Source organism: Heteronotia binoei, chromosome 6 (assembly GCF_032191835.1).
Source record: "Heteronotia binoei isolate CCM8104 ecotype False Entrance Well chromosome 6, APGP_CSIRO_Hbin_v1, whole genome shotgun sequence".
Classification (NCBI taxonomy): Eukaryota; Metazoa; Chordata; class Lepidosauria; order Squamata; family Gekkonidae; genus Heteronotia; species Heteronotia binoei.
In genome coordinates, this window is record NC_083228.1 from 136,434,476 (window position 1) to 136,459,564 (window position 25,089).

Here is a 25,089-nt window from a genome sequence, read left to right on the forward strand (position 1 = left end):
TGCCCCCTGTCCAATTTTCTCATGAGAAAACTGTGCTGGGGGAGGAGTCATTTCACCATTTTTGCTGCTCCACGTGCACAGATAACTCCATGTGAAGTGACAAAATTGGTGAAAAAACTCCTCTAGCACATTTTTTGGCACGAAAAGACTGCTCAGGTAGAGGCAGGACTCCTTCCTCCATATGGTTGCCAACCTCCAGATGGTGGCTGGAGATCTCCTGTGAGTACAACTGATCTTCAGGTGATAAAGGTCTGCCCCCCCCCCTTGGGGAATTTACTGCCTTGGAAGGTGGACTCTATGGCGTTATACCTGACTGAAGTCCCTGCCCTCCTGAAACCCTGCCTTCCTCAGGCCCTGTCCCCAAAGTCTCCAAGTATTTCCCAGCCCAGAGCTGGCAACCCTATCCTTCTCCATGTGGTGCCATTTGGAGCTCATTTGAGGCCTCGAGAATCCCTGAAGCTGCTCTATGGCTGCGAGGAATATGTGAGGAGCACATGAGAATGTGAGAAGAGTGACATATACTGCGATGCTCAGATCAGCATTAATGAGACACAGAAACTCTGGAACAGTGAACTGAATAATCAGAGCAGAATATTAGATGAAATTTAAAATTAATGATGGCGAAATGGATATGAAGCAATAAGCTGCATTAATGTTTGTTAAGGTCCCTGATTCAGTGAACCCTGGGAAGAGCACAGATCTTATAATGTTGTGGACAGAATATCACACCCCCGACAGGCTCTAAGTTGACTTCTGTCACTCCTTCTGGCAGCTTGAAGGTGAATGCTTTCAGCAGGATTGTGAAAAAGTAGAAGAGCTCCATCTGTGCCAAATTTTTCGCCAGACACTCACGGGATCCTGTGAAAGCAAATAAAACAAAGCCAGCAAGTGAGTAACAGCTCTACATATTCTCCAGTATTTGTCCACTTAATTCAGCAGCTATTGTGAGCAAGGAATTGAGTCGCCTTGAAGACAGCCCAGATCATAGCTTGGACTTTTGCATTTACCTGCACCAAAGATCAGAAGTTCTTCTCTAGCCACAAATTTTCCATCTTTGTCTAAAAAATGATTTGGGTTGAACTTTTCAGGGGTCTCCCATACCTTGGAATCATAAAGAATTGAGTGTATATTTGGAATAATGAGGGCACCCTGCAAGGAAAAATCAGTTGAGTTAGAGTGCATCCACACCAGCACCTAATGCTTTCATCCCTCACTGTCTCAGGGCTGGTCCTCTTGGAGTTCCAAAGATCCTCTTGGAACTCTAAACTTGCTTCTCCAAAAATGTACCAAATGTACATAAGAGCCCTACTGTATTACGCCAGAGGTCCATCTGTTTCACATAGTGTTCAGCTGTGTTTCCTGTTTCACACATGATCTTGTTTCACATAGTGCCAGTTAGTTGCCCTGGAGGGCAAAGAGGGCATGTTGCCTCCTGGCATTGAAATTCAGAGATTCACTACCTCTGTTTATGGAGGTTCCTTTTACTCACTATGGCTAATGGCCCTTGATGGATGTTTTCCCTATTAATCTGTCTAACCCAATTTTAATGCCATCTGTGCTTATGACCATCATTACATCCACTGGCAGTGAATTCCACCTTTTAATCACTTGCTGTGATTCCACTTAATCACTTGCTGTGATTCCATTTGATCACTTGCTGTGTAAAGAAATATTTCCTAAATGAAGTCTGAAGCTATGCCTTTGAAACCATCAAAACACCTTCAAAAAGCCTTTACAGTTTGAAAAATGAAAAGGAGATTGTGTATCCTTCGCATGGGGATGAAGGTGAAACTGGAACAATCTTATTTTATGCAATCCTGGGAGATATCTTTGGCAATACATTGTTCTTGACCACAACAGACTGAAAAGATATTACAACTGGCTTTGTTTCAAAACTCACCAGGCTTCACCCCCAAAATCTGCAGGTGTTTTCCACCCAGAGTGGGTAGCCTCACATATCAGCCAACTTAATAAATGAGGTTGTTGGAACCAATTTTCGTAGGAACCAATTCATTCAGTCATGATGGATCATGATCCACCATGACTAAATGAATTGTTTCCTACATGAACGTACTGCTGAGATAAGGTCCCATTATTAGCCTATTGGGTTTAATAAAAAGCTACTCAAAACGGGGCACTTCTCATCTGGAGAAGGCATCCTTTTTCTTACAGATTTTCAAGACTCTGCATGAGTCCACTCCACTTCATGAGTGCACATCAAGTTGGACATTAGAAATTGTGATACAACTGGAGTGAGACTATTGATATTTTGGGACTATATCTTATTGTGCTTTTCTCTTTCCACATTGGATTATTGTAATATCGTTTTGCTTCTGACCACAAACAAAATAAGATAGAGACTGGGGAGGAGGATTGCCACAGGTATGATGCCATAGATTGTACCCTCTAAAGCAGCCATTTTCTCCAGAGGAACTGATCTCTGTAGTCTGGAAAAAAGTTCTAGTCCTGTGAAACCTCCAGGTTGCACCTGGAGGTTGGCAACCCAGTGATGTTCCTCTGGTACCAACCTAGACACAGACTGTTGGTGGAAACTCAGTGAGAATCTTTTTTAGCTGTTGTATCTTTACTCAAGAATTGAGATCAACTGCTTCCCTAAAAAAGCCTTTCAGATGGGATATCTGCCTCTTATAGAAAACTTTTAAGATGTTTCAATAAGAAATGGGGTGGCAGGGGAAGAGGCACAATTGGACTACTGTATTTTATTGGTTTCTGTGGTATTCTTGGAGTTCCTCACTGTGAGTTCCAAGGTGGATACATTTCTTAAAATGCCTCTTGGATAATGATTGTTCTTGTAATACAGGACCGCAACTATAACAATCTTTTATACCTTTGGAACGGAAAAACCAAGAACAGTCACATCCTTTATACATTCTCTTGGTGTCGAAGCTACTAAGATATATTTGAAACGCTGGATTTCATTAATCACAGCTAATGTATAAGGCAGTTTCTTCCGATCTTCATAGTTAATTGATCGTGAGGAACCAAAAGCATCTTCCATCTCCTTCTGGACTTTCTCTGAAAAAAATGTTGGAAAACATAAGATTTCTTATTTGTCTGTGGAAGTTGAGCAATCATTAAGAGATATTTATTCCATTTGAAATTAGTCTATGTGGCCACATTAAAAAATACACACTGTGTGGTAGCAAAAGACAGAAGATCCTGACCCCATAAGGAAGGGACATTTTCTCCATGCCAGAAGGAAGAAAAGAATCTAGAGATAAAGAAGCTGGCGTTGCCTAAACTCATAGAAGAGCTGATTGGTCCCTCCCTTGTCCATTTTAATGATTCACTTCTTGTTAATTCCCGATTCTGCATTTCCTAAAATCCAGTGCATTATCCAACATAGTGGATCTTAACCTTTAAACCAGGAAGGCCTACCAAGCAGTATATCACTGAATACCCCATGAGGAACTAAATGTTAAAAAAGGACATAAACACAAAGTATATATTGTGAAAGAGCTGTACTTACAAGAACTGTGGGCACAAGCACTCAGTGGTACACCTGATTTCCTCAGTTGGCTATTAAAGAGATTGTACTAAGTGGCCTCAAAGAAAAGGACTGATATTAGGTTTGCCAGTCTCCAGGTAATGGTTGGAGATCATCCACTATGACAACTTAAGAGAACATAAGACAAGTCATGTTGGATCAGGCCAATGGCCCATCCAGTCCAATACTCTGTGTCACACTGTGGCAAAAATCCCCACAAGTTCCATCAGCAGGTCCACCAGTGGGGCCAGGACACTAGAAGCCCTCCCACCGTTGCCCCCCAAGCACCAAGAATAGAAAGCATCACTGCCCCAGACAGAGAGTTCTATCAATATGCTGTGGCTAATAGCCACTGATGGACCTCTGCTCCATATGTTGATCCTGTCCCCCTCTTGAAGCTGTCTATACATGTAGTTGCCACCACCTGTGGCAGTGAATTCCATGTGTTAATCACCCTTTGGGTGAAGAAGTACTTCCTTTTATCCATTCTAACCCAACTGCTCAGCAAATTCATTGAGTGTCCATGAGTCCTTGTATTGTGCGAAAGGGAGAAAAGTACTTCTTTCTCTACCTTTTCTATCCCATGCATAATCTTGTAAACCTGTATCATGTTGTCACGTGTAGAGCCTATCCAGATGTTACATATCAAACAATGACTCATACACGGGAGGGTCCAACAAGGATTGTTTAATCAAAACGTGGTTTGCAGAGCCCGGGGAGCCCGGATAGAAGGATTCCACCCGTCGACTCCACCCTCTGTGTCGCAGCACAGATCTTATATACCTAAGCCAAGCCCTCGTGGAGCCCACCAATTGGTGGGTTCCCTCACAATCTGCCTAGCACCAACGCGCGCAAGTTTAAAGTATAACACTCCTAATCTTTCCCCTCCCCTTTTCTCCTTCCAACTATTGTTACAGTTAACATTCTCTTACTTAGTTTCCATAGCAACCACAGTGGCTATTAGCCACAGTGTGTGTATGTGTATATGTATGTGTATGTATATGTATATGTATGTGTATATATATATATATATATGTGTGTGTGTGTGTGTGTGTGTGTGTGTGTGTATATATATATATATATATATATATATATATATATATATATATATATATATATATATATATATATATATATATATATATATATATAATTTTTTTGCCACTGTGTGACACAGAGTGTTGGACTGGATGGGCCATTGGCCTGATCTAACATGGCTTCTCTTATGTTCTTCTTATGTCCTGCAAGAGGCACAGACCTTCTAGAGGTATCTGACCTTCTAGGATGGTAGTTTTAAATAATCTCCAAGTTTCCCCAAGGGTTTTACCTTTCCTTTCAGTTTCCTCTTCACATGCCTCCTCATCTCAGAGAAGTTACCCCTTTTACAATTAAAAGTGGTCTTTTGGGGCAAATCCTTATTTATACAAATGGTGAAATCAGCAGCATTATAGTCACTGTTTCCAAGCGGTGCAATCACTTTTACATCTCTCACCAGATCTTGGGCATTACTTAGAACCATGTTGGAGATTGCTTCTCCGTTGGTAGGTTCTGTGACCATCTATTCCATACCACAGTCATTCAGAGTGTCTAGAAACTCAATTTCTTTCTCTGATTTTGGACACATATTGACCCAATCAGGGCCCGAATTTCTTCGCATATTTGTAGCCGGAATTTCTTTGCATATTAGGCCACACACCCCTGATGTTGCCAATCCTCCTGGAGCTTCCTTTGTAAGGAGAGCCCTGTAAGCTCTTGGAGGATTGGCTATTTCAGATGGGTGTGGCCTAGTATGCAAAGGAGTTCCTGCTTCAAAGAAAGCCCTCGACCCAATCAATGTGTGGGTAGTTAATATCACCTATTATGACACGTTTTACACCTAGCTGCTATCTTTAATTCTTTCATCATTTTATAATCATCTATCTTTAGGTCTGGTGGGTCCTAACAAACTCCCAGAATTAAGCTTCCCTTTTGGTCCCACTATTTCAACCAAAAGCATTTCCAGAAGCGAATGTAATTCTCTTACCTTCTCAATTTTATTAGACTGTTTACCCTCTCTCACATACAGAGCCACTCCACCCCCAACCCTTTCCTCCCTATGCTTCTGATATAATTTATATCCAGGAATCACCATGTACCACTGATTCTCTTCATCCCACCAGGTTTCTGAAATGCCCACCTTGTCTATATTTCCCCCCAACACTAAGCATTCCAACCCCCCAATTTTATCTCAGAGATGTCTAGGATTTGTATATAAAATCTATAATTTCCTGGGCACGTTAGGCCCACAACCTTCCTCCTGCTCCTTCAAGACCTTGCCAGGCAGTCCATACTGTTTGTCACAATCTCAGTGCACAACTCAAATCAATCGCTGTTGCGTATGTGGACTCAAGTGAGCACTGAATTAAGTGTTCCTGCCTGGCTCATTGGAGCCATACGAACAGAGCTTGGGGACTTGGGAACAATGGGCAGCAGGTTCCAAATTCCTGCTGCCCTGCACCAATCACAGGCCCCCTGCTGGTTTGAATGATCCAATAATGTGCTTGTGCAGCAGGACTGCCATTTTCAGAGTGGGACACATCTCGCAAGTTCCTGAGAGTCTTCTCCATCTGGCTGACTGTCTGCTTCTTCAGGTCAGCCACCTGATGTCCAGGCGATAGTTAAATCAGTTCACCTGGAGAAAATAGCTGCTTTGGAAGGTGGACTCTGTGGCATCGTACCTCATTTAAGTCCCTGTCCTCCCCAAACTCTGCCATTCTCAGGTTCCACTCCCAAATCTACAGGGCAGAGGTAGGGCCTAGGGCACCAAGAATCCTGGTGCCGGCCCTGATCTCTAAATACGAGTGTTGACAGGCAGCAGCAAGTGGGCCATTGGCCTCCTCTATGTCGTGTTTGTTTGGTCTTCCAGTGCAAACGGTTGGCTGTGGTATGAGGCAGTATGCTGTACTAGATGGATCCACTGGTCTGATCCAGCATGCTCTCCTTATGTTCTTATATTCACAGGATAGTGCCCACAGTCAAGGGCTGCCCATCAGGTGAGATGTCTGATGCATGGCACAGGCTATCATACTTCACAAACAGACTCCACAGCTAGGGATGCTAGCCTCCAGGTGGGACTTGGGGATTTCTAGGAATTACAACTCATCTCCAGACCACAGAGATCAGTTCCACTGGAGAGAATAGAAAACTGTGTTCTTGCTATCTCATTTATTTTGGCTGCTTTGTGAGAGTGTGTTCACTTTCATTTATTGTATGTTTAGCTGTTGGGGGGCAAGGAAATGAAGACTGTATTCAGGGGAACAGCACTGTTGTATTTTTATGTATTTTAGGGAATGGGAAAGTCTCCTAGCTCCACCCCAAAATCCCCAGGTATTTTCTGATTTGGATCCAAAAAACCAATTGCCAGCACACAAGGTTTAGGTTTCTGTGTACTTAGAAGATCTTCCAAAATGCCTTTGTAAATAAACCCAAAAGAAAAGAATCTTTTCCTTAAAGAATGGGCTGATGATGCCACACCCTCCTACTGCTCAGCAATGTCATCGAATGCCCACGAGTTCTTGTATTGTGAGAAAGGGAGAAAGGCACATTGATGAACACGGGTTATTGAGGAAGACTCAGCATGGGTTCTGTAAGGGAAGATCTTGCCTCACTAACCTGTTACATTTCTTTGAGGGGGTGAACAAACATGTGGACAAAGGAGACCCGATAGATGTTGTTTACCTTGACTTCCAGAAAGCTTTTGATAAACTTCCTCATCAAAGGCTCCTTAGAAAGCTTGAGAGTCATGGAGTAAAAGGACAGGTCCTCTTGTGGATCAAAAATTGGCTGAGTAATAGGAAGCAGAGAGTGAGTATAAATGGGCAGTCTTCGCAGTGGAGGACGGTAAGCAGTGGGGTGCCACAGGGCTCGGTACTGGGTCCCATGCTCTATAACTTGTTCATAAATGATTTAGAGTTGGGAGTGAGCAATGAAGTGGCCAAGTTTGCAGATGACACTAAATTGTTCAGGGTGGTGAGAACCAGAGAGGATTGTGAGGAACTCCAAAGGGATCTGTTGAGGCTGGGTGAGTGGGCGTCAACGTGGCAGATGCGGTTCAATGTGGCCAAGTGCAAAGTAATGCACATTGGGGCCAAGAATCCCAGCTACAAATACAAGTTGATGGGGTGTGAACTGGCAGAGACTGACCAAGAGAGGGATCTTGGGGTCATGGTAGATAACTCACTGAAAATGTCAAGACAGTGTGCGTTTGCAATAAAAAAGGCCAACGCCATGCTGGGAATTATTAGTAAGGGAATTGAAAACAAATCCGCCAGTATCATACTGCCCCTGTATAAATCGATGGTGCGGTCTCATTTGGAATACTGTGTGCAGTTCTGGTCGCCACACCCCCAAAAGGATATTATAGCATTGGAGAAAGTCCAGAAAAGGGCAACTAGAATGATTAAAGGGCTGGAACACTTTTCCTATGAAGAAAGGTTGAAACGCTTGGGGCTCTTTAGCCTGGAGAAACGTCGACTGCAGAGTGACATGATAGAGGTTTACAAGATAATGCATGTGATGGAGAAAGTAGAGAAAGAGGTACTTTTCTCCCTTTCTCACAATACAAGAACTCGTGGGCATTCGATGAAATTGCTGAGCAGACAGGTTAAAACGGATAAAAGGAAGGACTTCTTCACCCAAAGGGTGATTAACATGTGGAATTCAATGCCACTGGAGGTGGTGGCGGCCACAAGCATAGCCACCTTCAAGAGGGGTTTAGATAAAAATATGGAGCACAGGTCCATCAGTGGGTATTAGCCACAGTATGTCTAAATATATATATTAGACTAAATATATATAAAGACTAACAAAATTGGAGGTAGGGGATGAGTTTTCTAGAGTCACTGCTCACTTCTTTAAATACAGCTATTATTTATTACTCAGTTAGTTATGGATCTTGACTCAATTAGCCCTTCTCGGCAACGCCCTCTACCTATATGTAATGGATGGTGACTTTTGTTTCAATATACTTCAATCCATTAAGACATTCTAGAAACCTGGAGTGGGGAGAAATCTATTTCTATACAGAGAACATTTTCGATTATTTATCCTTCTACCAGTTCTTCACAGACTCCCACCTTGTGTTGATATATTAATCAGCCCCAAATTACGAACTCTTCAACAAACTGCCGAGGATAGAGTGGCGCTCATCTACAGTACACAGTTCTTACTCACCCTGGATATCTGGATGATGCACCATGAGAAGCAGTCCCCATTGCAGAGTGGCATTGACTGTTTCTGTCCCAGCAAAAAGGAATTCACTAATACAATGGACTAGGGTTTCGGTGTCATATGTTGAAGCGGGGTCATTCTTGCTCTGTTATGGACAACAGGAAATGAAATATCAATGATGTCCACAAATTGTTTCTAGAAAGAGAGGACAAGGATATAATAGGATGGACTCTACAATCTGAATATAATCTGAATATAAATCAAATAAATAAATAGTAAATGAATAATGAAAGAGCTTTTGACTGTTTTTTCATTCATAGATATATGGATGTGTAAAAAGTACAGAGAAGTTTCAGACCAGTACAGGCTACTGGGGCAGTTAAAAGGTCCAAGAGGAAAGGTCCAAGAGGAAAGAGGAACTCCACTGGTAACAACATTCTGGGGATCCCTGGCCCCAGAGTGGTCCGGTAGTCTTAGAATTAGGGCCAGGGCCTTCTCGGTCCTGGCCCTGAACTGGTGGAACACTAGGCTTCCCAATCCCCAGGTCCCAGCGGGGGATTCCCCGGCTTTACAGGCTTCCCCCCGCCCCCAGCCAGCTGGCCGATGGGGGAAGCTCCTCCCCCACAGCCACCCTGTATCTCTAGATCTTGGGCAGGACCTGCAAACAGGTCCAGTTTTAAAATGTGTGTGTGCCTTTAAATTGGAGCAGGAAGTACTTCATGGGGAAGGGTTACCAACAGCAGACCTTGTGAGAGTGCCGCCCCTCTGTTTGTTTTGCTTTCCTTTCGGACAAGTGAGTGTGTGTGTAAAAGAGCAGCATAGCCCTTGTACTTTGCAGACCTCGTTGTGGAGGCACCAGAGACTCCTGCTTTGTTCTACTGCTTCAGACCAACACGGCTGCCCACTTGCACCAGAGACAGTTAAGCGTGTGTGTGAGTGAGAGAGAGAAAATGGTGGGGGGGGAGGGAACTCTATGATTCCCTATGGAGACTTATTCTCATAGGAAATAATGGAGAATTGATCCACGGGTATCTGGGGCTCGGTGTGTGTGTGTGTGTGTTTTGAGGCTGAGGCACCAGATCTGCAGCATAGCATCCAGTACCTCTCCCCAAAATACCCCCCAAGTTTCAAAAAGATTGGACCAGGGGGTCCAATACTATGAGCCCCAAAAGAAGGTGCCCCTATCCTTCATTATTTCCTATGGAGGGAAGGGATTTAAAAGATGTATGGTCCCTTTAAATGTGATGGCCAGCACTCCCTTGAAGTTCAATTATGGTTGTCACACCCTTGCTCCTGGCTCCACCCCTAAAGTCCCCAGATATTTCTTGAATTGGACTTGGCAACCCTATGGAACACTGTGCCAGATGACATCAGGGCTCTGTGAGATCTTTTACGATTCTGCAGGGCCTGGAAGGCAGAGACGTTCTGCCGGCTTTTTAGTTGAGTAATGGTTTATTATCTAGCTGGCATCTCCTTTCCACACACACACCCCTTAAAAAAAATCTTTGTAAGCCTCGCTCCCCCTCTTACAGGATGCTCTGGTAATCTGGGATAGAGATGGGGCAAAAAAACCTATGGGAGGGAGTCCTGTGAGTTTCATAATTCTAGCTGTTTTATTCTGTTATGCTGTGTTTTATTGTACAACTATTCATGTTGTAGATCGCCCAAAGTCTGGTATAAGCTGGGATACGTGATTAATTACATTTAATAAACAACAACAACAGAGATCTTTTGTGTTCTATTTTGAAAAGAGAATTAGATTGTGTGGCTTTAGCAATTATGTGTGATTTAAAAATATTCGTTATGAATTCCTGTTAAGTACAGTATCACTGTGGTTTGTGGCCATAGTCAGAAATGTTCAGGGATGGCAAAGGGGATGTTTGTTTCTGTCGTTTGAATTCATGTATATTAGTGGGATAGAGTTCTGAATTCACATTTTGATTGGGAGTACAGAACCTGAGAGTATCAAAAGTTCTAAATGTTCCACTATGGGGTGTGAAAGAAGGGAGTTGTGTCTGCAGTGTTACATGTTGTACAGTATGAAGAACTACACAAATTCCAGTGTCCCTTCTTCCTGTGGTTTAGTCTAGCATAATTGCACATGTTCCGTGTTCTGGATATTGAAAGTGTCTATCATGAATTATCAGGTCAGATTAACAGTGGTTCAGTGGCATCAGGGAAAATTAATCTGTTTTTAAAGGTATTGCCTGTGCTCCTGCATGGGATGAGTTGGCTCTGATCTGCATTTGTCACTGTGGGTATAGAACCCAGGAATAAGTAGTAGTTAACGGACAGCATAAGCAGGTAAATTGTAATGCCTGTGGGATTACAAATTAGGAAATGTGATATGTGGAATCCACTGCCACAAGTGGTGGTGGCGGCTACAAGTATAGACAGTTTCAAGAGAGGAATGGATAAGCATATGGAGCAGAGGTCCATCAGTGGTATTAGCCACAGCTTATTGTTGGAACTTTCTGTCTGGGGCAGTGATGCTCTGTAGTCTTGTGTTTGTGGGGGGGGGGGGGGAAGCACAGTGGAACACTGGTGGACTTCTTGATGGCACGTGGGTTTTTTGGCCACTGTGTGACACAGAGTGTTGGAGTAGATGAGCCACTGGCCTGATCCAACATGGCTTCTCTTATGTTCTTATGATATTAGTACCCATTCCATGGTCCTCTGGCCTGTACTGTATCCTCCCTCTGACTTTATCCTATTATTCAGACAGGCAGTTTCAACAAAGAGTGCTAAGAGACAACAAAGAGTGTCATCCGAAGCAGAATAACACCACCTGTTAGGCTTATAGATTTCAATGGTCTCAAAAGGGTGCAACTGTTTAGGATGGTCCTGTAAGCCATCTTCGTCACTTTTGCACAAGGAAACTAATCCTGAGTAATTACAGGCACACAACTCTGCATGCAAGATCATTACCTCTTATGTATTGAGACTGGAATTTGGCCTTAGGGTCAAGCAGGGACGTGGCTGAGCTTGAGGCTCCATAACAATAGCCACCTGGATTCTGGAAGGAGGCCAATTAGAGGTCGTTAGGCCAGCTGTGAACTTATAGTTGTGTGTGATGGGTTTTTGGGTGGGGTTATTTGCATGAATATAAGCAGGGCTTTTGACCCTGCAAGCCAGTCCAGTTTTACCTTGCTATGCTGAATCACTGAATAAAGAGCTGAATTCACTATCTCCTGAGTGTCCTCATGCTCCGAACCCAGTACATTATACTGGTGACGAGAGTGGGATCCTGGTGAGTGAGATGCCCTGGCAGTCGGCACTGCACCGCACATCGCTGCACTCTGCATCCAGCCCCGCACATCGCATCGCCACTACCGGATGACATGGCTGCTGCTCCAGGACATTTCTATGAGTTCAATGTCACCACTGAGGACTTGGAGTCCTACGCCTCTCACTTCGCTTTCCTCTTGGAATCCTCCGACATCATGGAGGATGCAAAGAAGCGAGCCACCTTCTTCTGCATCTGCAGTCACTCGATGTTCGAAATTGCCCATTCCTTGCTGGCTCCGGCGACCTCAAAGACACGCCATACTGGAACATCATGAACCGGCATCAAGAGCACTTCGCTCCCAAACCCTCCATCACAGTGGCCTGCCATGCATTCTACGGAAGGAACCAGGCAGTCAGTGAGTCGATTACTGCTTTTGTTACAGCTCTCTGAAGGGCGGCTCACCACTGCAATTTCAGCAACTTGGAGGAAGTCCTCCGGGACTGACTAGTGTGCGGTTTCAGGGATGAAAGAATCCAATGGAGGCTCCTTGCTAAGAAGGACCCTGTGACGGAAAGCAATGGGTTAAGCATAAGCTGAAGACGCTCAGGGCTGCGTCAGGTGACCTGAGGGTGGGGGCAAAGTGCTCTGAGCTCTCAGGGAGGGAAAAAAGCTTGGATTAGGAATATACTGAGACTGTGACAGTAAATGACAAGGAAGTCAAGGCTTATAGGGACACAGGGGCGCGTGTTACCCTAATACAGCCAGAATTAGTAAAAAGTCATCAGTATTTGCCTGGGAAAACTTACACCATAAAAGGCATTAAAGGACCTACATTTGAAGTGGCCCTGGCAGAAGTTCCTATCAAGTATAGAGAGTTCCAAGGTGATTGGATTGTGGGAGTCCTGAGTGACATAGGAACATCGCTTTTATTGGGCAATGATTTGGCTTCTGAGTTAAAGAGACGGCAGGCTAATCCTGTCAACATTGTTACCAGAAGCAGGCCAGAAGCAGCTCCTGAGGTGTGTGTACAGCAACCAGCAGCAGAAGAGGAAACAATGTTGCAGACCATCCCTCAGAATTCCTCAGAGAGCAGCAACAAGATGACAGCCTGAAGGAACTATGGCAGAGAACTGGGGAGATGACAGAAGAAGAGTGGGAGAGCATGTTTGGCTCTTTGGAACCCTCTGAGGTGGCCCAACCAGTGAGCAGAGGACACAGCCAAGCAACAGAGCAAGAAATCGTCCAGTCCAGCAAGCCTCTTCGATCAGAGTCGTCAGTTGGTATGTGTGCTCCTTTGTCATCCTCTCCCAAGACAACTAATGGAACTGTTGTCCAAGCTAGGAAACCAACTGTACAAGTTTTGAGCAGTATGGCTTCTCCATCCACAGACCAGCTATGCATCACAACTGATGAAACAGAATTGCAGCGGCTCATTCAGCAGAAGCAAGAACAATGCACTGCCGGAAGAATTGCCAAGCAGATGACGGAGACTGCAGACAACATGAGAAGATCGCAACGACGGCAGAAGCAGTGGTACGACTCCAAGTCCAGAGACAGAGAGTTCAAGCCAGGAGACAGAGTACTGGTGTTGAAGCCCAGGAAGAAGAACAAGTTAGATGTGGCCTGGGAGGGACCTTATACCATTGCCCATAAGGTCTCCAACGTGAACTATGTAGTGAATTTAAGTGAAGATGGTGAACAATGTAAAGTGTTCCATGTAAATATGTTAAAACCTTATTTTGACAGGGGTAATTTGGTTTTAATTGCAAAGAAGGGAGAGTGTGCGGGAACTGAATTGTCGGGTTGGGGGAAAATATCCCAGGAAGAGACCCTTAAGGAGGTTCAGTTCGCCCCTTCTCTTAATGGAGAACAAAGAGGCCAGTTACAAACAATATTGGGAGGGTACAAAACAATTTTTTCAGATGTACCAGGTAAGACAAACCTAGCGTGTCACAAGATTGACACAGGGGATTCGAGGCCTGTAGCACTCCAACCATATAGAGTGACCGGCCCGAATGCCAAGTATGTACAGCAGGAGGTAGAAGAAATGTTGAAATTGGGTTTGATTGTACCATCAGAAAGTCCATGGGCCTCACCTGTAGTCCTAGTACCCAAACCGGACAAAACTATGAGGTTTTGTGTGGACTACAGGAGGTTGAATAAAATCACAGTACCGGATGTGTATCCAATGCCTCGCTTAGATGGGTTGGTCGAGACAATTGGAGCTGCCAATTTTATTACCACCTTAGATTTGACAAAAGGTTATTGGCAGGTAGCTATGGATCCTAAGGATCAGCAGAAAACAGCTTTTGTAACCAAAGAGGGACTCTTTGAGTTTACTGTATTACCATTTGGGTTAAGGAATGCTCCCTCCACATTCCAGAGAGTAATTGATAAGATGCTAGTAGGACTGAAAGAATTTGCGCTTGCATATATTGACGATATTGCTATTTTCAGTGCTACATGGAAGGAACATTTGCAGCATGTGGCCATTGTGTTACAGCGAGTGAAAGATGCGGGTCTCACCATCAAAGCATCTAAGTGTCAACTAGCCATGGCCGAGGTTAAGTATTTAGGGCATGTGCTAGGAGGAGGTAAGATCAAAGCAGATTGGGGAAAGGTGCAAGCCATACATGAGTGGCCTAGACCCCAAACCAAGAAACAAATTCGAGCGTTTTTGGGCGTAGTAGGATACTACAGGAGGTTTATGCCTGAGTTTAGCACGATAGCAGCACCGCTATGTGAGTGCACCAAGAAGAAGAACCCTGATCCAGTAATCTGGAATGCAGAGTGTCAAAAAGCGTATGAACATCTGAAAGTGGTTCTGACCACTGAGCCAGTGTTGAAAACTCCAGAGTTTTCAAAGGAGTTTACCCTCTTTACTGATGCATCTAATGTTGGGGTAGGAGCAACACTAAGTCAGCAAGGAGAGGAAGGACTGTATCATCCAGTTCTGTATTTGAGTAGAAAGTTATTGGACCGAGAGCAACACCTCTCAGTAATTGAAAAAGAGTGTTTAGCGATTGTGTGGGCAATAGGTAAACTGAAACCATACCTATGGGGAAGGAAGTTTACATTATGTACAGATCATTCTCCCCTGAAATGGTTGAACCAGGTTAAAGATACGAACAGCAAACTCATAAGGTGGAGTTTACAGCTCCAAGATTACAACTTTGACATTCAGCATATCCCTGGGAAGCAAAATGTGATAGCAGATGCACTATCAAGAAGAATGTAAAATTTTAAAAGTCTGTTTGTATAGTAATGTTAAAGAAAATTAGTCTGTATAACGGAGGAAGAATGTATATAATTTTGAAGTTGGTGTTATGACAAAAGTGTTATAACGTAGTGTAACCCAAGCAAGTGTGCCCATGTCCCATTGCTCAGCAAAAGGCTGAGACCTTTCGCCTTGCACAATGTCTCAAAAGGGGGAGGGACATGTGACGGAAAGCAATGGGTTAAGCATAAGCTGAAGACGCACAGGGCTGTGTCAGGTGACCTGAGGGTGGGGGCAAAGTGCTCTGAGCTCTCAGGGAGGGAAAAAAGAGTTAGTTTAGTGAGGGAAACTGCTGAGGCAGGAGTTCAGTCAGTTGGAGTCTGACAGAGTGGAGGCCTGTCAGAGAAGTCTGTCAGTGGGGACCTGACAGAGACTGAGAGGGTCAGTTAGTGCCAGCCAGAAGGGCTAAGGGGGCAGCTGATCCTGTGAAGAAGCTGGAGACGGAGACGGGGAAGTCTTCCAGAGACTGCCAGCTGGACAAAACCAGCCAAGAGGGCTGTGTGTGTGTGAGTCAGTTAAGACCAGAATGGTCACAGACACCGGGAAACTACTCTAAAGATCTAGTGAGGAGGCTGAGGGAGTGGATGTGGGTCTGAGACACCAAGAAGGGCTGAGAGGAGAGACTCCAGTCGAGGGGTGAGACTAGACACATCAATCCCAAGAGGCCAGACCTTGGCTAGAGGTGGAGAGTGAGTTAAAGGGAACGGTGAACTGTGTAACTGTGAGAGATCCAAGAAAGTAAAAGTGACTGTAAGCTTGAAACAACTGAACAAAGAATAAGCCTGTGTAAATATCTCCCATATCCCCAGTTAAGACTTTTTGTTACAATAAATCTGTGGTTTAAGTTAAAGTTCTCGTGAGCCTATATATTTTGTGGGAAGAATAAACAAAGCTGCTGGGGTCCCATCAACAGAACAAGTAAAAATACCCCCAAGAGACGAAAATATAGAGATCCAGTGAGGCCGTGAGGTGGGCGCTGTTATAGACCCCACGTTCCAAGTTGTGGTGGAAGAGGCCCTTGCCACCAAGACAGCAGACCAGTTCACCACTGAGGTCTGCCAGGCACCAAGCTCACTGGTTTCCCAGAGGCCCTCCACTGTGGCCCACCACGTGGAATCAGAGGTTCTGCAGCTGCCCTGACCTACTCACCACACCTCATGCCCGACCACCACGCCACCTCACGCTGCCTTCTCAAGTCTCTGTGCCAGTTGTGGAGAGCTTCATGAGCAGAGGTCCTGCCAGTTCCGAGATGCCCCATGCCGGATCTGTGGAAAGATCGGCCATATCACCAGAGTCTGCCACTCCAAGGGGACTCGGAGATGCCAAACCACCAAGAGTCAATGCATGAGATGGAGCTCCAAACCACTTCACTCCAAGCACTACACTTACTGCATCTGCTCCAGGACACCCCAGATAAAATTTAGGTGATTATAAAGATAGAAGCAGCCCCTTGCCTGATGGAATTGGACACAGGTTCCTCCATTTCAGTTATTTCTGAGGAGACCCTCAGGGGACTCTGTCCCAACGGAGGGCCTCACCTCCAGCCCTCTGAGGGGTTCATTCTCAGAGACTCTTCACAGAACGATGTGGAGATAAAGGGGTGTGGAAAGTTCCAGGTGCAGTATAGACACTTTGATGGACTTTTGGACTTGCTAGTGGTGGGAGGGCAACACACAAGTTTGCTGGTTCTATTGTGGTTCGCACCCTTGGGGTTTGCCGTCACTGGAGTATATAGATAGCTTAACCCCTAAAGACTTGGGGAGGGTTTGCAATGAATTCCTGTCCATAGGCTCGCTCGGCTTGGCTTCGCGAACGAAGATTTAAGAAGGGTGCAATAGTCCACGTTTGCTGCAGGCTCGCTGGTGGCTGACAAGACCAATATGGGACAGGCAGGTCCGGCAACAGCGGCTGCAGGGAAAAGTCTGATTTAGGGTTGGTCCTGTAGCAGTGCGATTCTTCCTCAATCTCCTTTTGTCCTCAAGACCAGCTATGTGTGCGTTCTCAAAAGAAGAGACAGCCTGGTGGATGGTGTGCCTCCATGCTTTGCGATCTGAGGCTAGGTCAGACCACTGGTGATGGTTGATGTGACAGGTGCTAAGGGATTTCTTCAAGGAGTCCTTGTACCTCTTCTTTGGTGCCCCTCTATTTCGATGACTGGTGGAGAGTTCGCCATACAGGGCAATCTTGGGAAGGCGGTGGTTTTCCATCCTAGAAATATGCCCTGCCCAGCGCAGCTGCGTCTTCAACAGCAGTGCCTCAATGCTGGTAACCTCTGCCCGCTTGAGGACTTCAGTGTTGGTCACAAAGTCACTCCAGTGGATGTTGAGGATGGTGCGAAGGCAGCGCTGATGAAAGCGCTCGAGGAGTCGCAGGTGATGACGGTATAAAACCCACGATTCGGAGCCGTAGATGAGGGTTGTCATCACAACCGCTTTGTAAACATTGATCTTTGTGCCTTTTTTCAGATGCTTGTTGCTCCACACTCTTTTGTGCAGTCGGCCAAATGCACGGTTTGCCTTTGTCAATCTCCTTGTCGATCTTGGCATCTGAGGAGATGATGCACCCCAGGTAGCTGAACTGCTGGACTGTCTTCAGAACTGATTCACCCACAGTGATGCAGGGGGGGTGATAATCTTCCTGGGGTGCAGGCTGGTGGAGAACTTCTGTCTTCTTCAGACTAACTTCTAGGCCGAATAGCTTGGCAGCCTCTGCAAAGCAGGACATCATATGCTGCAGAGCTGATACCGAGTGGGAGACGAGTGCAGCATCATCAGCAAACAGTAGCTCTCGGATGAGTTTTTCCATTGTCTTGGAGTGTGCCTTTAGTTGCCTCAGGTTGAACAGGCTGCCATCGGTGCGATAGCGGATGTATACACCATCGTCATCATCAAGATCTACTGCGGCTCTTTGAAGCATCATGCTAAAGAAGATCGTAAAGAGAGTTGGCGCGAGAACGCAGCCTTGCTTTACACCTGTGCCTATTGGGAAGGGCTCCGAGAGGTCGTTGCAGTGACTGACTTGGCCTCGCTGGTCTTCGTGTAGCTGGATGATCATGCTGAGGAACCTTGGGGGACATCCTAAACGTTCCAAGATTTGCCACAGGCCTTTCCTGCTAACGGTATCGAAAGCTTTGGTAAGGTCGACAAAAGTCACATACAGAGCCTTGTTCTGTTCCCTGCATTTCTCTTGGAGCTGCCTGAGAACAAATACCATGTCGGTGGTGCTCCTGTTAGCTCTGAAGCCGCACTGGCTCTCTGGGAGGAGTTCTTCTGCAATGGCGGGCACCAGTCTGTTCAGGAGTATTCTGACAAGGATTTTGCCTGCGATGGAGAGCAGGGTTATCCCCCGGTAGTTGGAGCAGTCTGACTTTTCCCCTTTGTTCTTGTATAGGGTGATGATGATTGCATCGCGAAAGTCCTGTGGTAGTTTGCCTTGTTCCCAGCAGGTGACAAGTACTTTGTGAAGTGAGCTATGTAGTACTGTGCCCCCATGCTTCCAGATCTCTGGTGGAATTCCATCAACTCCCGCTGCCTTGCCACTTTTCAGTTGCTTGATGGCTTTAACAGTCTCTTCTAGGGTGGGGATCTCATCCAACTCTTTTTTCACCGGTTGAAGTGGGGTGAGGTGGATTGCTGAATCTTGAACTACGCGGTTGGCACTGAAGAGAACCTGAAAATACTCCGACCACCGGTTCAGTATGGATGCCTTGTCTGTGAGGAGCACTTGGCCATCTGCACTATGCAATGGACTCTGAGCCTGATATGATGGACCATATACTGCCTTCAGGGCTTCGTAGAACCCTCTTAAATCACCAGTGTCTGCACACAGCTGGGTTCTCTCTGCAAGCTTGGTCCACCACTCGTTCTGAATGTCTCGAAGCTTGCGCTGGAGGTTGCTACATGCAGCGCGAAAGGTTGCTTTTTTCCCAGGACAGGAGGGCTGAGCAAGATGTGCTTGACAGGCAGATCTCTTTTTTGCCAGTAATTCTTGGATCTCTTGATTGTTCTCATCAAACCAGTCCTTGTTCTTCCTTGTGGAGAACCCGAGGACTTCTTCAGAGATCTGTCCATAGGCACAAACTATTGTAACCAACAGGGGAGCATTCAGGGTTAAGAGACTGTAGTTTGGGGTCTGGTGGCCCCAGGGATCTTCCAGAACTTAATGGACTGTCTTTTAAAAGGTATCCCTAGGGTCCAGCCCTTCTTTGATGATGTTCTGATCGCTGCTCTGATGGAAAAGGACTTTATTCATCTCCGTGCTGTCCTACAGCATTTCGACTCGGCGGGGCTAAAGGTGAAGTGGGAAAAGTGCATCCTGGGAGTTCTGCAGGTCGAGTTTCTGGAATTCTTGGTCAACACAGAGGGTGTCATGGGTGCTGGGGACCCTTCAGAGGAAGTTGAGTCTGATGAGGAAACTGTGCCCCTGCCACCTGCACCAGTGCCCCTGCCTCCTGCTGGAGAAGATCCCAGCCCCCCTGCCTCGCCCTCTCGGGTGGCTCGTGTGCGTGACCGCCTCCGGCAGGACCTCAGGGATCGGAGGAGGGCGGCACGCTCACAAGCAAGACGCTCCCTGAGCCCTGAGTTCTGAGAGGATTCTGGCCCTTCTAAGAGCAAGGATGCTTGAGTGGTAACAGGATCCTGGCTGCCTCCCTGAGCCAGCAATTAGCCCAAACGGGCAACAGCCAGCAGAGGGCTATATAGCTGTGGGCTTTGGGAGGAAGCTTTGTGGAAGCAACTAGTCATCTCCCTGACATTCTAGCATCCACTCCGGCTTGACTTTGGTTCCTGACTCCCTGACTTTGGCTTTGGACTTCTGGACTCCCTGACCTCGGCTTCTGGACCTCAGACCTGCGATACTTCTACAGTGATTCGGATTTGGCGCCTCGGACCCTCCTGCTTACTGGCTACAGACCTCGGACTGCCTCTGGACTTTGCCTGACCCGGCCCCAGCCGTGACAGATTGCTTCCACCGACAAACACCCACTCCACAGGATGGATGCTGAAGCAAGTGAAACCACAGAACTACTGGCTGCGCTCCAAGCCCAGGTACAGCAGCTAACACAGGCAGTAGTGCACTTGCAGCAACAACCTGCGGCCAGTGCTCCAGCCAAGTGCCCAGTTCCCCCACCTGACAGATTTGGGGGTGCCGTGGAAGAATTTCCTGCCTTCCTAGCACAGTGTCAGCTGTACTTTGAACTGAGAGCACGGGACTTCCTCAATGACAAAACCAAGGTGTGTTTCGTCATCAGTCTGTTAAAGGGGCAGGCGGCCAAATGGGCCACACCCTTACTGGTCGCGTCCTCTCCCCTACTGACTGATTACCAGGGGTTTGAGGCCCACCTGTCTGCTGCTTTCTCAAACCCAGTCCAAGCAGCCACAGCTAACCGGAAGATCAGGGCACTGAAACAAGGCAACTCCTCGGTGGCTCAATATGCCACTGAATTCAAGCTCCTGACCCAGGACTTGGCGTGGAATGAGGCTGCCCAGATGGACCAGTTTACTGAGGGGTTGGCAGAGGAGGTCCTGGATGAACTGGCCAGGGTGGAGCAGCCACCCACGCTCCAAGAACTTATCACCCTCTGCCTCCGCATCGATGGCCGCCTGGAAAGTCGCCGCCAAGCCAAGACCAGAGGGCGCCAGCTCCCTGCGCCGTGCTACCTGGCTCCTCGCCCGTCCCCAGCTAGTACCAGCACTAAGGACGAGCCTATGCAGCTTGGAGCTGCTCGACCCCGCCTGACCCCAGAGGAAAAGACCAGACGCCGCACGCAGAATCTGTGCCTCTACTGCGGCACGGCAGGCCACTATGCCTCTGGCTGCCCTGCTAAGCATCGGATACCTGGACCTTCGCTGCCACCGCCGCCAAAAGGGCAGCCCCAGGCATAAGTGGACCCCCCAGCCTGGGGCGACTAGCTGGGTCCTCCGAACAGCGGGCTGATACCCCAGGGCCATTCCTGCTACCAGTCAAACTCCGTCTGCCTGACGAACGCTGGCTGTTCGTGTATGCCATGCTGGACTCGGGAGCGGCCCACTGTTTTATAGATGCCGCCTTTGTGAAGCAGCACCAGATCCCTGTGCAGACAAAAGGGATTCCGTCGCTGGTGGAGGCTATTGACGGGCGCCTCCTCCGTTCTGGCCCCGTCACCCAGGAGACCTGTCCCATCACCTTCCACGTCCAGCAGCACCAAGAACAGCTGCGGTTTGATGTCGCCCGCATGCCTCGCTTCCCGCTGATTCTAGGCCTTTCCTGGCTGAAGCTGCACAACCCCATCGTGGACTGGGCCCAGCAGGAACTACGCTTCCGAGACCCATGCCCCCATCTGACTCCTCCCACCACTCTAGCAGCTGGCATCCCGAGTGGTGGTCCTCAGCTCCCTCAGAAGTATGTGGACTTTGCTGATGTCTTTGAAGAGACAGGAGCTGATCAGCTTCCCGCTCACCGGCCCTACGACTGTGCCATTGATTTGGTACCTGGGGCACCACTCCCGGTGGGGCGTCTGTACCCAATGTCGGAGCCGGAGTTGGCAGCTCTGCGAGACTTCCTGGACAAGAACCTGAAACGTGGATTCATCCGACCCTCAACCTCTCCCCTATCTGCTCCAGTGCTCTTCGTGAAGAAGAAAAGTGGGGAGCTCCGGCTGTGCAATGACTACCGGGCCCTGAACAAGATCACCATCCGCGACCGGTACCCTCTACCACTGATCCCTGAACTCTTGGATCGCCTAAAGGGGGCCCAAATCTACACCAAGCTGGACCTCCGTGGAGCGTACAATTTGGTGCGCATACGGCCCGGAGACGAATGGAAGACCGCGTTTGGGACCCGATACGGGCAGTACGAGCACCTGGTAATGCCCTTCGGACTGACCAATGCCCCCGCTGTCTTCCAGAGGTTCATGAATGACATATTCCGGGACCTGCTCGACCGCTTCGCGATCATATACCTGGATGACATCCTAATTTACTCCCGCAATCCTGCCCAGCACGCCGAGCACGTCCGCCAGGTCCTGCAGCGCCTACGAGCCCATGGTCTCTACGCCAAGCTGGAGAAGTGCGACTTCGACCTGCGCTCCGTCGAGTTCCTTGGGCACATCGTGTCACCGCAGGGGATCCTCATGGACCCGAAAAAAGTAGAAGCGGTCCTGACCTGGCAGGCTCCTCAGAATCGCAAAGACCTGCAGCGGTTCCTCGGTTTTGCCAACTGCTATCGGCAATTCATCCCGGCCTACGCATCCCTGACCACACCCCTGACTCAACTACTCCGCCCCAAAGAACCCTTCCACTGGTCCCCAGAGGCCGATAACGCCTTCTCCACCCTGAAGACTCGCTTTGCCACCGGGCCACTCCTGAGATACCCCGACCCCCAGCTTCCCTTTACGGTGGAAGCTGATGCCTCCAACGTGGCCCTGGGAGCAGTGCTGTCCCAGCGCGAGGAGCCGTCCCAGCCACTACAGCCCTGCGCCTATTACTCGCGGCAGCTCACTGCTGCAGAGAGGAACTATACCATCTGGGAGAGGGAGTTGCTCGCGATCAAGGCGGCGTTTGAGGTTTGGCGACATTACCTCGAAGGGGCTCGCCACCCTGTTCAAGTGCTCACCGATCACCGGAACTTGGAACACCTCCAGACCACCCGCCGTCTCAACCAGCGCCAGATCCGGTGGTCCCTATTCTTCTCTCGCTTCGACTTCCGGATCTCCTACATCCCCCATACCCAGAACCGGAAAGCAGACGCGCTCTCCCGGAAACCGGAATACGCCCCTGCCTCAACTGAGACTGCGCCCGCTGCTCCAATCCTGCCGCCCTCAGTATTTGCAGCCACCTCCACTTCACCAGCACTCGTGGAGGACATTCGGGCTAGCCAGGCCAATGATCCCTGGGTCCAGCAACACCTCCAGGCTCTCCAAGATGACCCAACAGGGGAGTTCACGACTCGAGGCGGCCTCTTGCTACACCGCGAACGCCTCTATGTGCCGCCCGGGCCCTTGCGGGCAGAAGTGCTACGCCTGACCCACGACTCGTTACCCGCCGGGCACTTTGGACAGCATAAGACCACCCACTTGCTGACAAGGGAATTCTGGTGGCCACGAGTTCGCGCTGATGTTGCCCGCTATGTCAGCTCCTGTGACGTCTGCCGACGGGCCAAAGACATCCCAGCCAAACCCTCAGGGTTGCTGCAGCCCTTGCCCACATCTGCAGGACCCTGGGATACCATCTCGATGGACTTCATCACGGAACTTCCACGCTCCAAGGGTCAGACTTGTATCTGGGTGGTCGTCGACCTATTTACCAAGATGGCCCACTTTGCTCCGTGCCCGAAACTCCCCACAGCTCAGGAGACGGCCCAGCTTTACCTGCAACACATCTTTCGTCTGCATGGACTCCCAGCCCATCTGATCTCCGATCGGGGCCCTCAGTTCTCCTCTCGGTTCTGGCAAGCCCTCCATTCCAGCCTGGGTACTCGAGTGCACCTGTCCTCGGCCTACCACCCACAGACAGATGGCCAGACAGAGCGCACCAATGCCACGCTAGAGCAATATCTCCGCTGTTACACCTGTTACCAGCAGGATGACTGGACCACTCTATTGCCCCTAGCGGAGTTTGCATACAACAACGCGGTCCATTCATCCACCCAAATGACCCCGTTTGCTGCAACCTACGGGTACCACCCTCGGTTCTTCCCAGCGATCCTCCCACCCACGAATGTCCCCGCCATCGATGCCTACCTGCAAGAACTCCGTGCCAGCCAAGACTTGCTCCGAGAGCAGCTACAGCAAGCCAAGGAGGCGTATAAACGGGCTGCGGACCGAAAGAGGCAAGAAGGCCCTCCAGTGCAGCCGGGGGATCAGGTGTGGCTCTCAACTCGCTACCTGCGCCGGCCTGGTCGGTCTCACAAGCTGGATGCACGGTTCATTGGACCCTACCCCGTCATTGAACAAATAAACCCCGTCGCCTTCAGGCTCCAGTTGCCACCCCACCTCCGCATTCACCCCGTGTTTCATCGCTCCCTCCTTGTTCCGGCTGCACCCCCTGACCCAGCTCGGACTCCTTCCCCACCGCCGCCACCACCAGTGTTGGTGGATGACGAGGAAGAATATGAGGTGCGCCAGATCCTGGACTCCCGGTACCATCGTGGAGGCCTCCAGTACCTGGTGGACTGGGAGGGATACGGCCCAGAAGACCGGTCTTGGGAGCCCGAGGACAATCTTCATGCCCCGGACTTGGTGCACCAGTTCCACAACGACCACCCCGACCTTCCAGGTCCCTCGACGGCGGGGGGCCCTGGGGGGGGGGATAGTGTCATGGGTGCTGGGGACCCTTCAGAGGAAGTTGAGTCTGATGAGGAAACTGTGCCCCTGCCACCTGCACCAGTGCCCCTGCCTCCTGCTGGAGAAGATCCCAGCCCCCCTGCCTCGCCCTCTCGGGTGGCTCGTGTGCGTGACCGCCTCCGGCAGGACCTCAGGGATCGGAGGAGGGCGGCACGCTCACAAGCAAGACGCTCCCTGAGCCCTGAGTTCTGAGAGGATTCTGGCCCTTCTAAGAGCAAGGATGCTTGAGTGGTAACAGGATCCTGGCTGCCTCCCTGAGCCAGCAATTAGCCCAAACGGGCAACAGCCAGCAGAGGGCTATATAGCTGTGGGCTTTGGGAGGAAGCTTTGTGGAAGCAACTAGTCATCTCCCTGACATTCTAGCATCCACTCCGGCTTGACTTTGGTTCCTGACTCCCTGACTTTGGCTTTGGACTTCTGGACTCCCTGACCTCGGCTTCTGGACCTCAGACCTGCGATACTTCTACAGTGATTCGGATTTGGCGCCTCGGACCCTCCTGCTTACTGGCTACAGACCTCGGACTGCCTCTGGACTTTGCCTGACCCGG

The 25,089-nt window shown here is 48.6% G+C and overlaps 1 protein-coding gene across 1 annotated transcript in view; it reads right to left on the bottom strand.

Moving 5' to 3' along the window:
- Positions 1–673: 673 nt before the first annotated feature.
- Positions 674–25,089, bottom strand: part of LOC132574365 (cytochrome P450 2J5-like) — a 62,250-nt gene continuing 37,834 nt past the window's right edge. The window contains exons 7-10 of the mRNA XM_060242728.1: positions 8,720–8,861; positions 2,849–3,036; positions 1,008–1,149; positions 674–858 (exon numbers count right to left, since the gene is read on the bottom strand). Coding sequence (XP_060098711.1) covers positions 674–858; positions 1,008–1,149; positions 2,849–3,036; positions 8,720–8,861 — 657 coding nt within the window. The remainder of the gene's footprint in view (positions 859–1,007; positions 1,150–2,848; positions 3,037–8,719; positions 8,862–25,089) is intronic.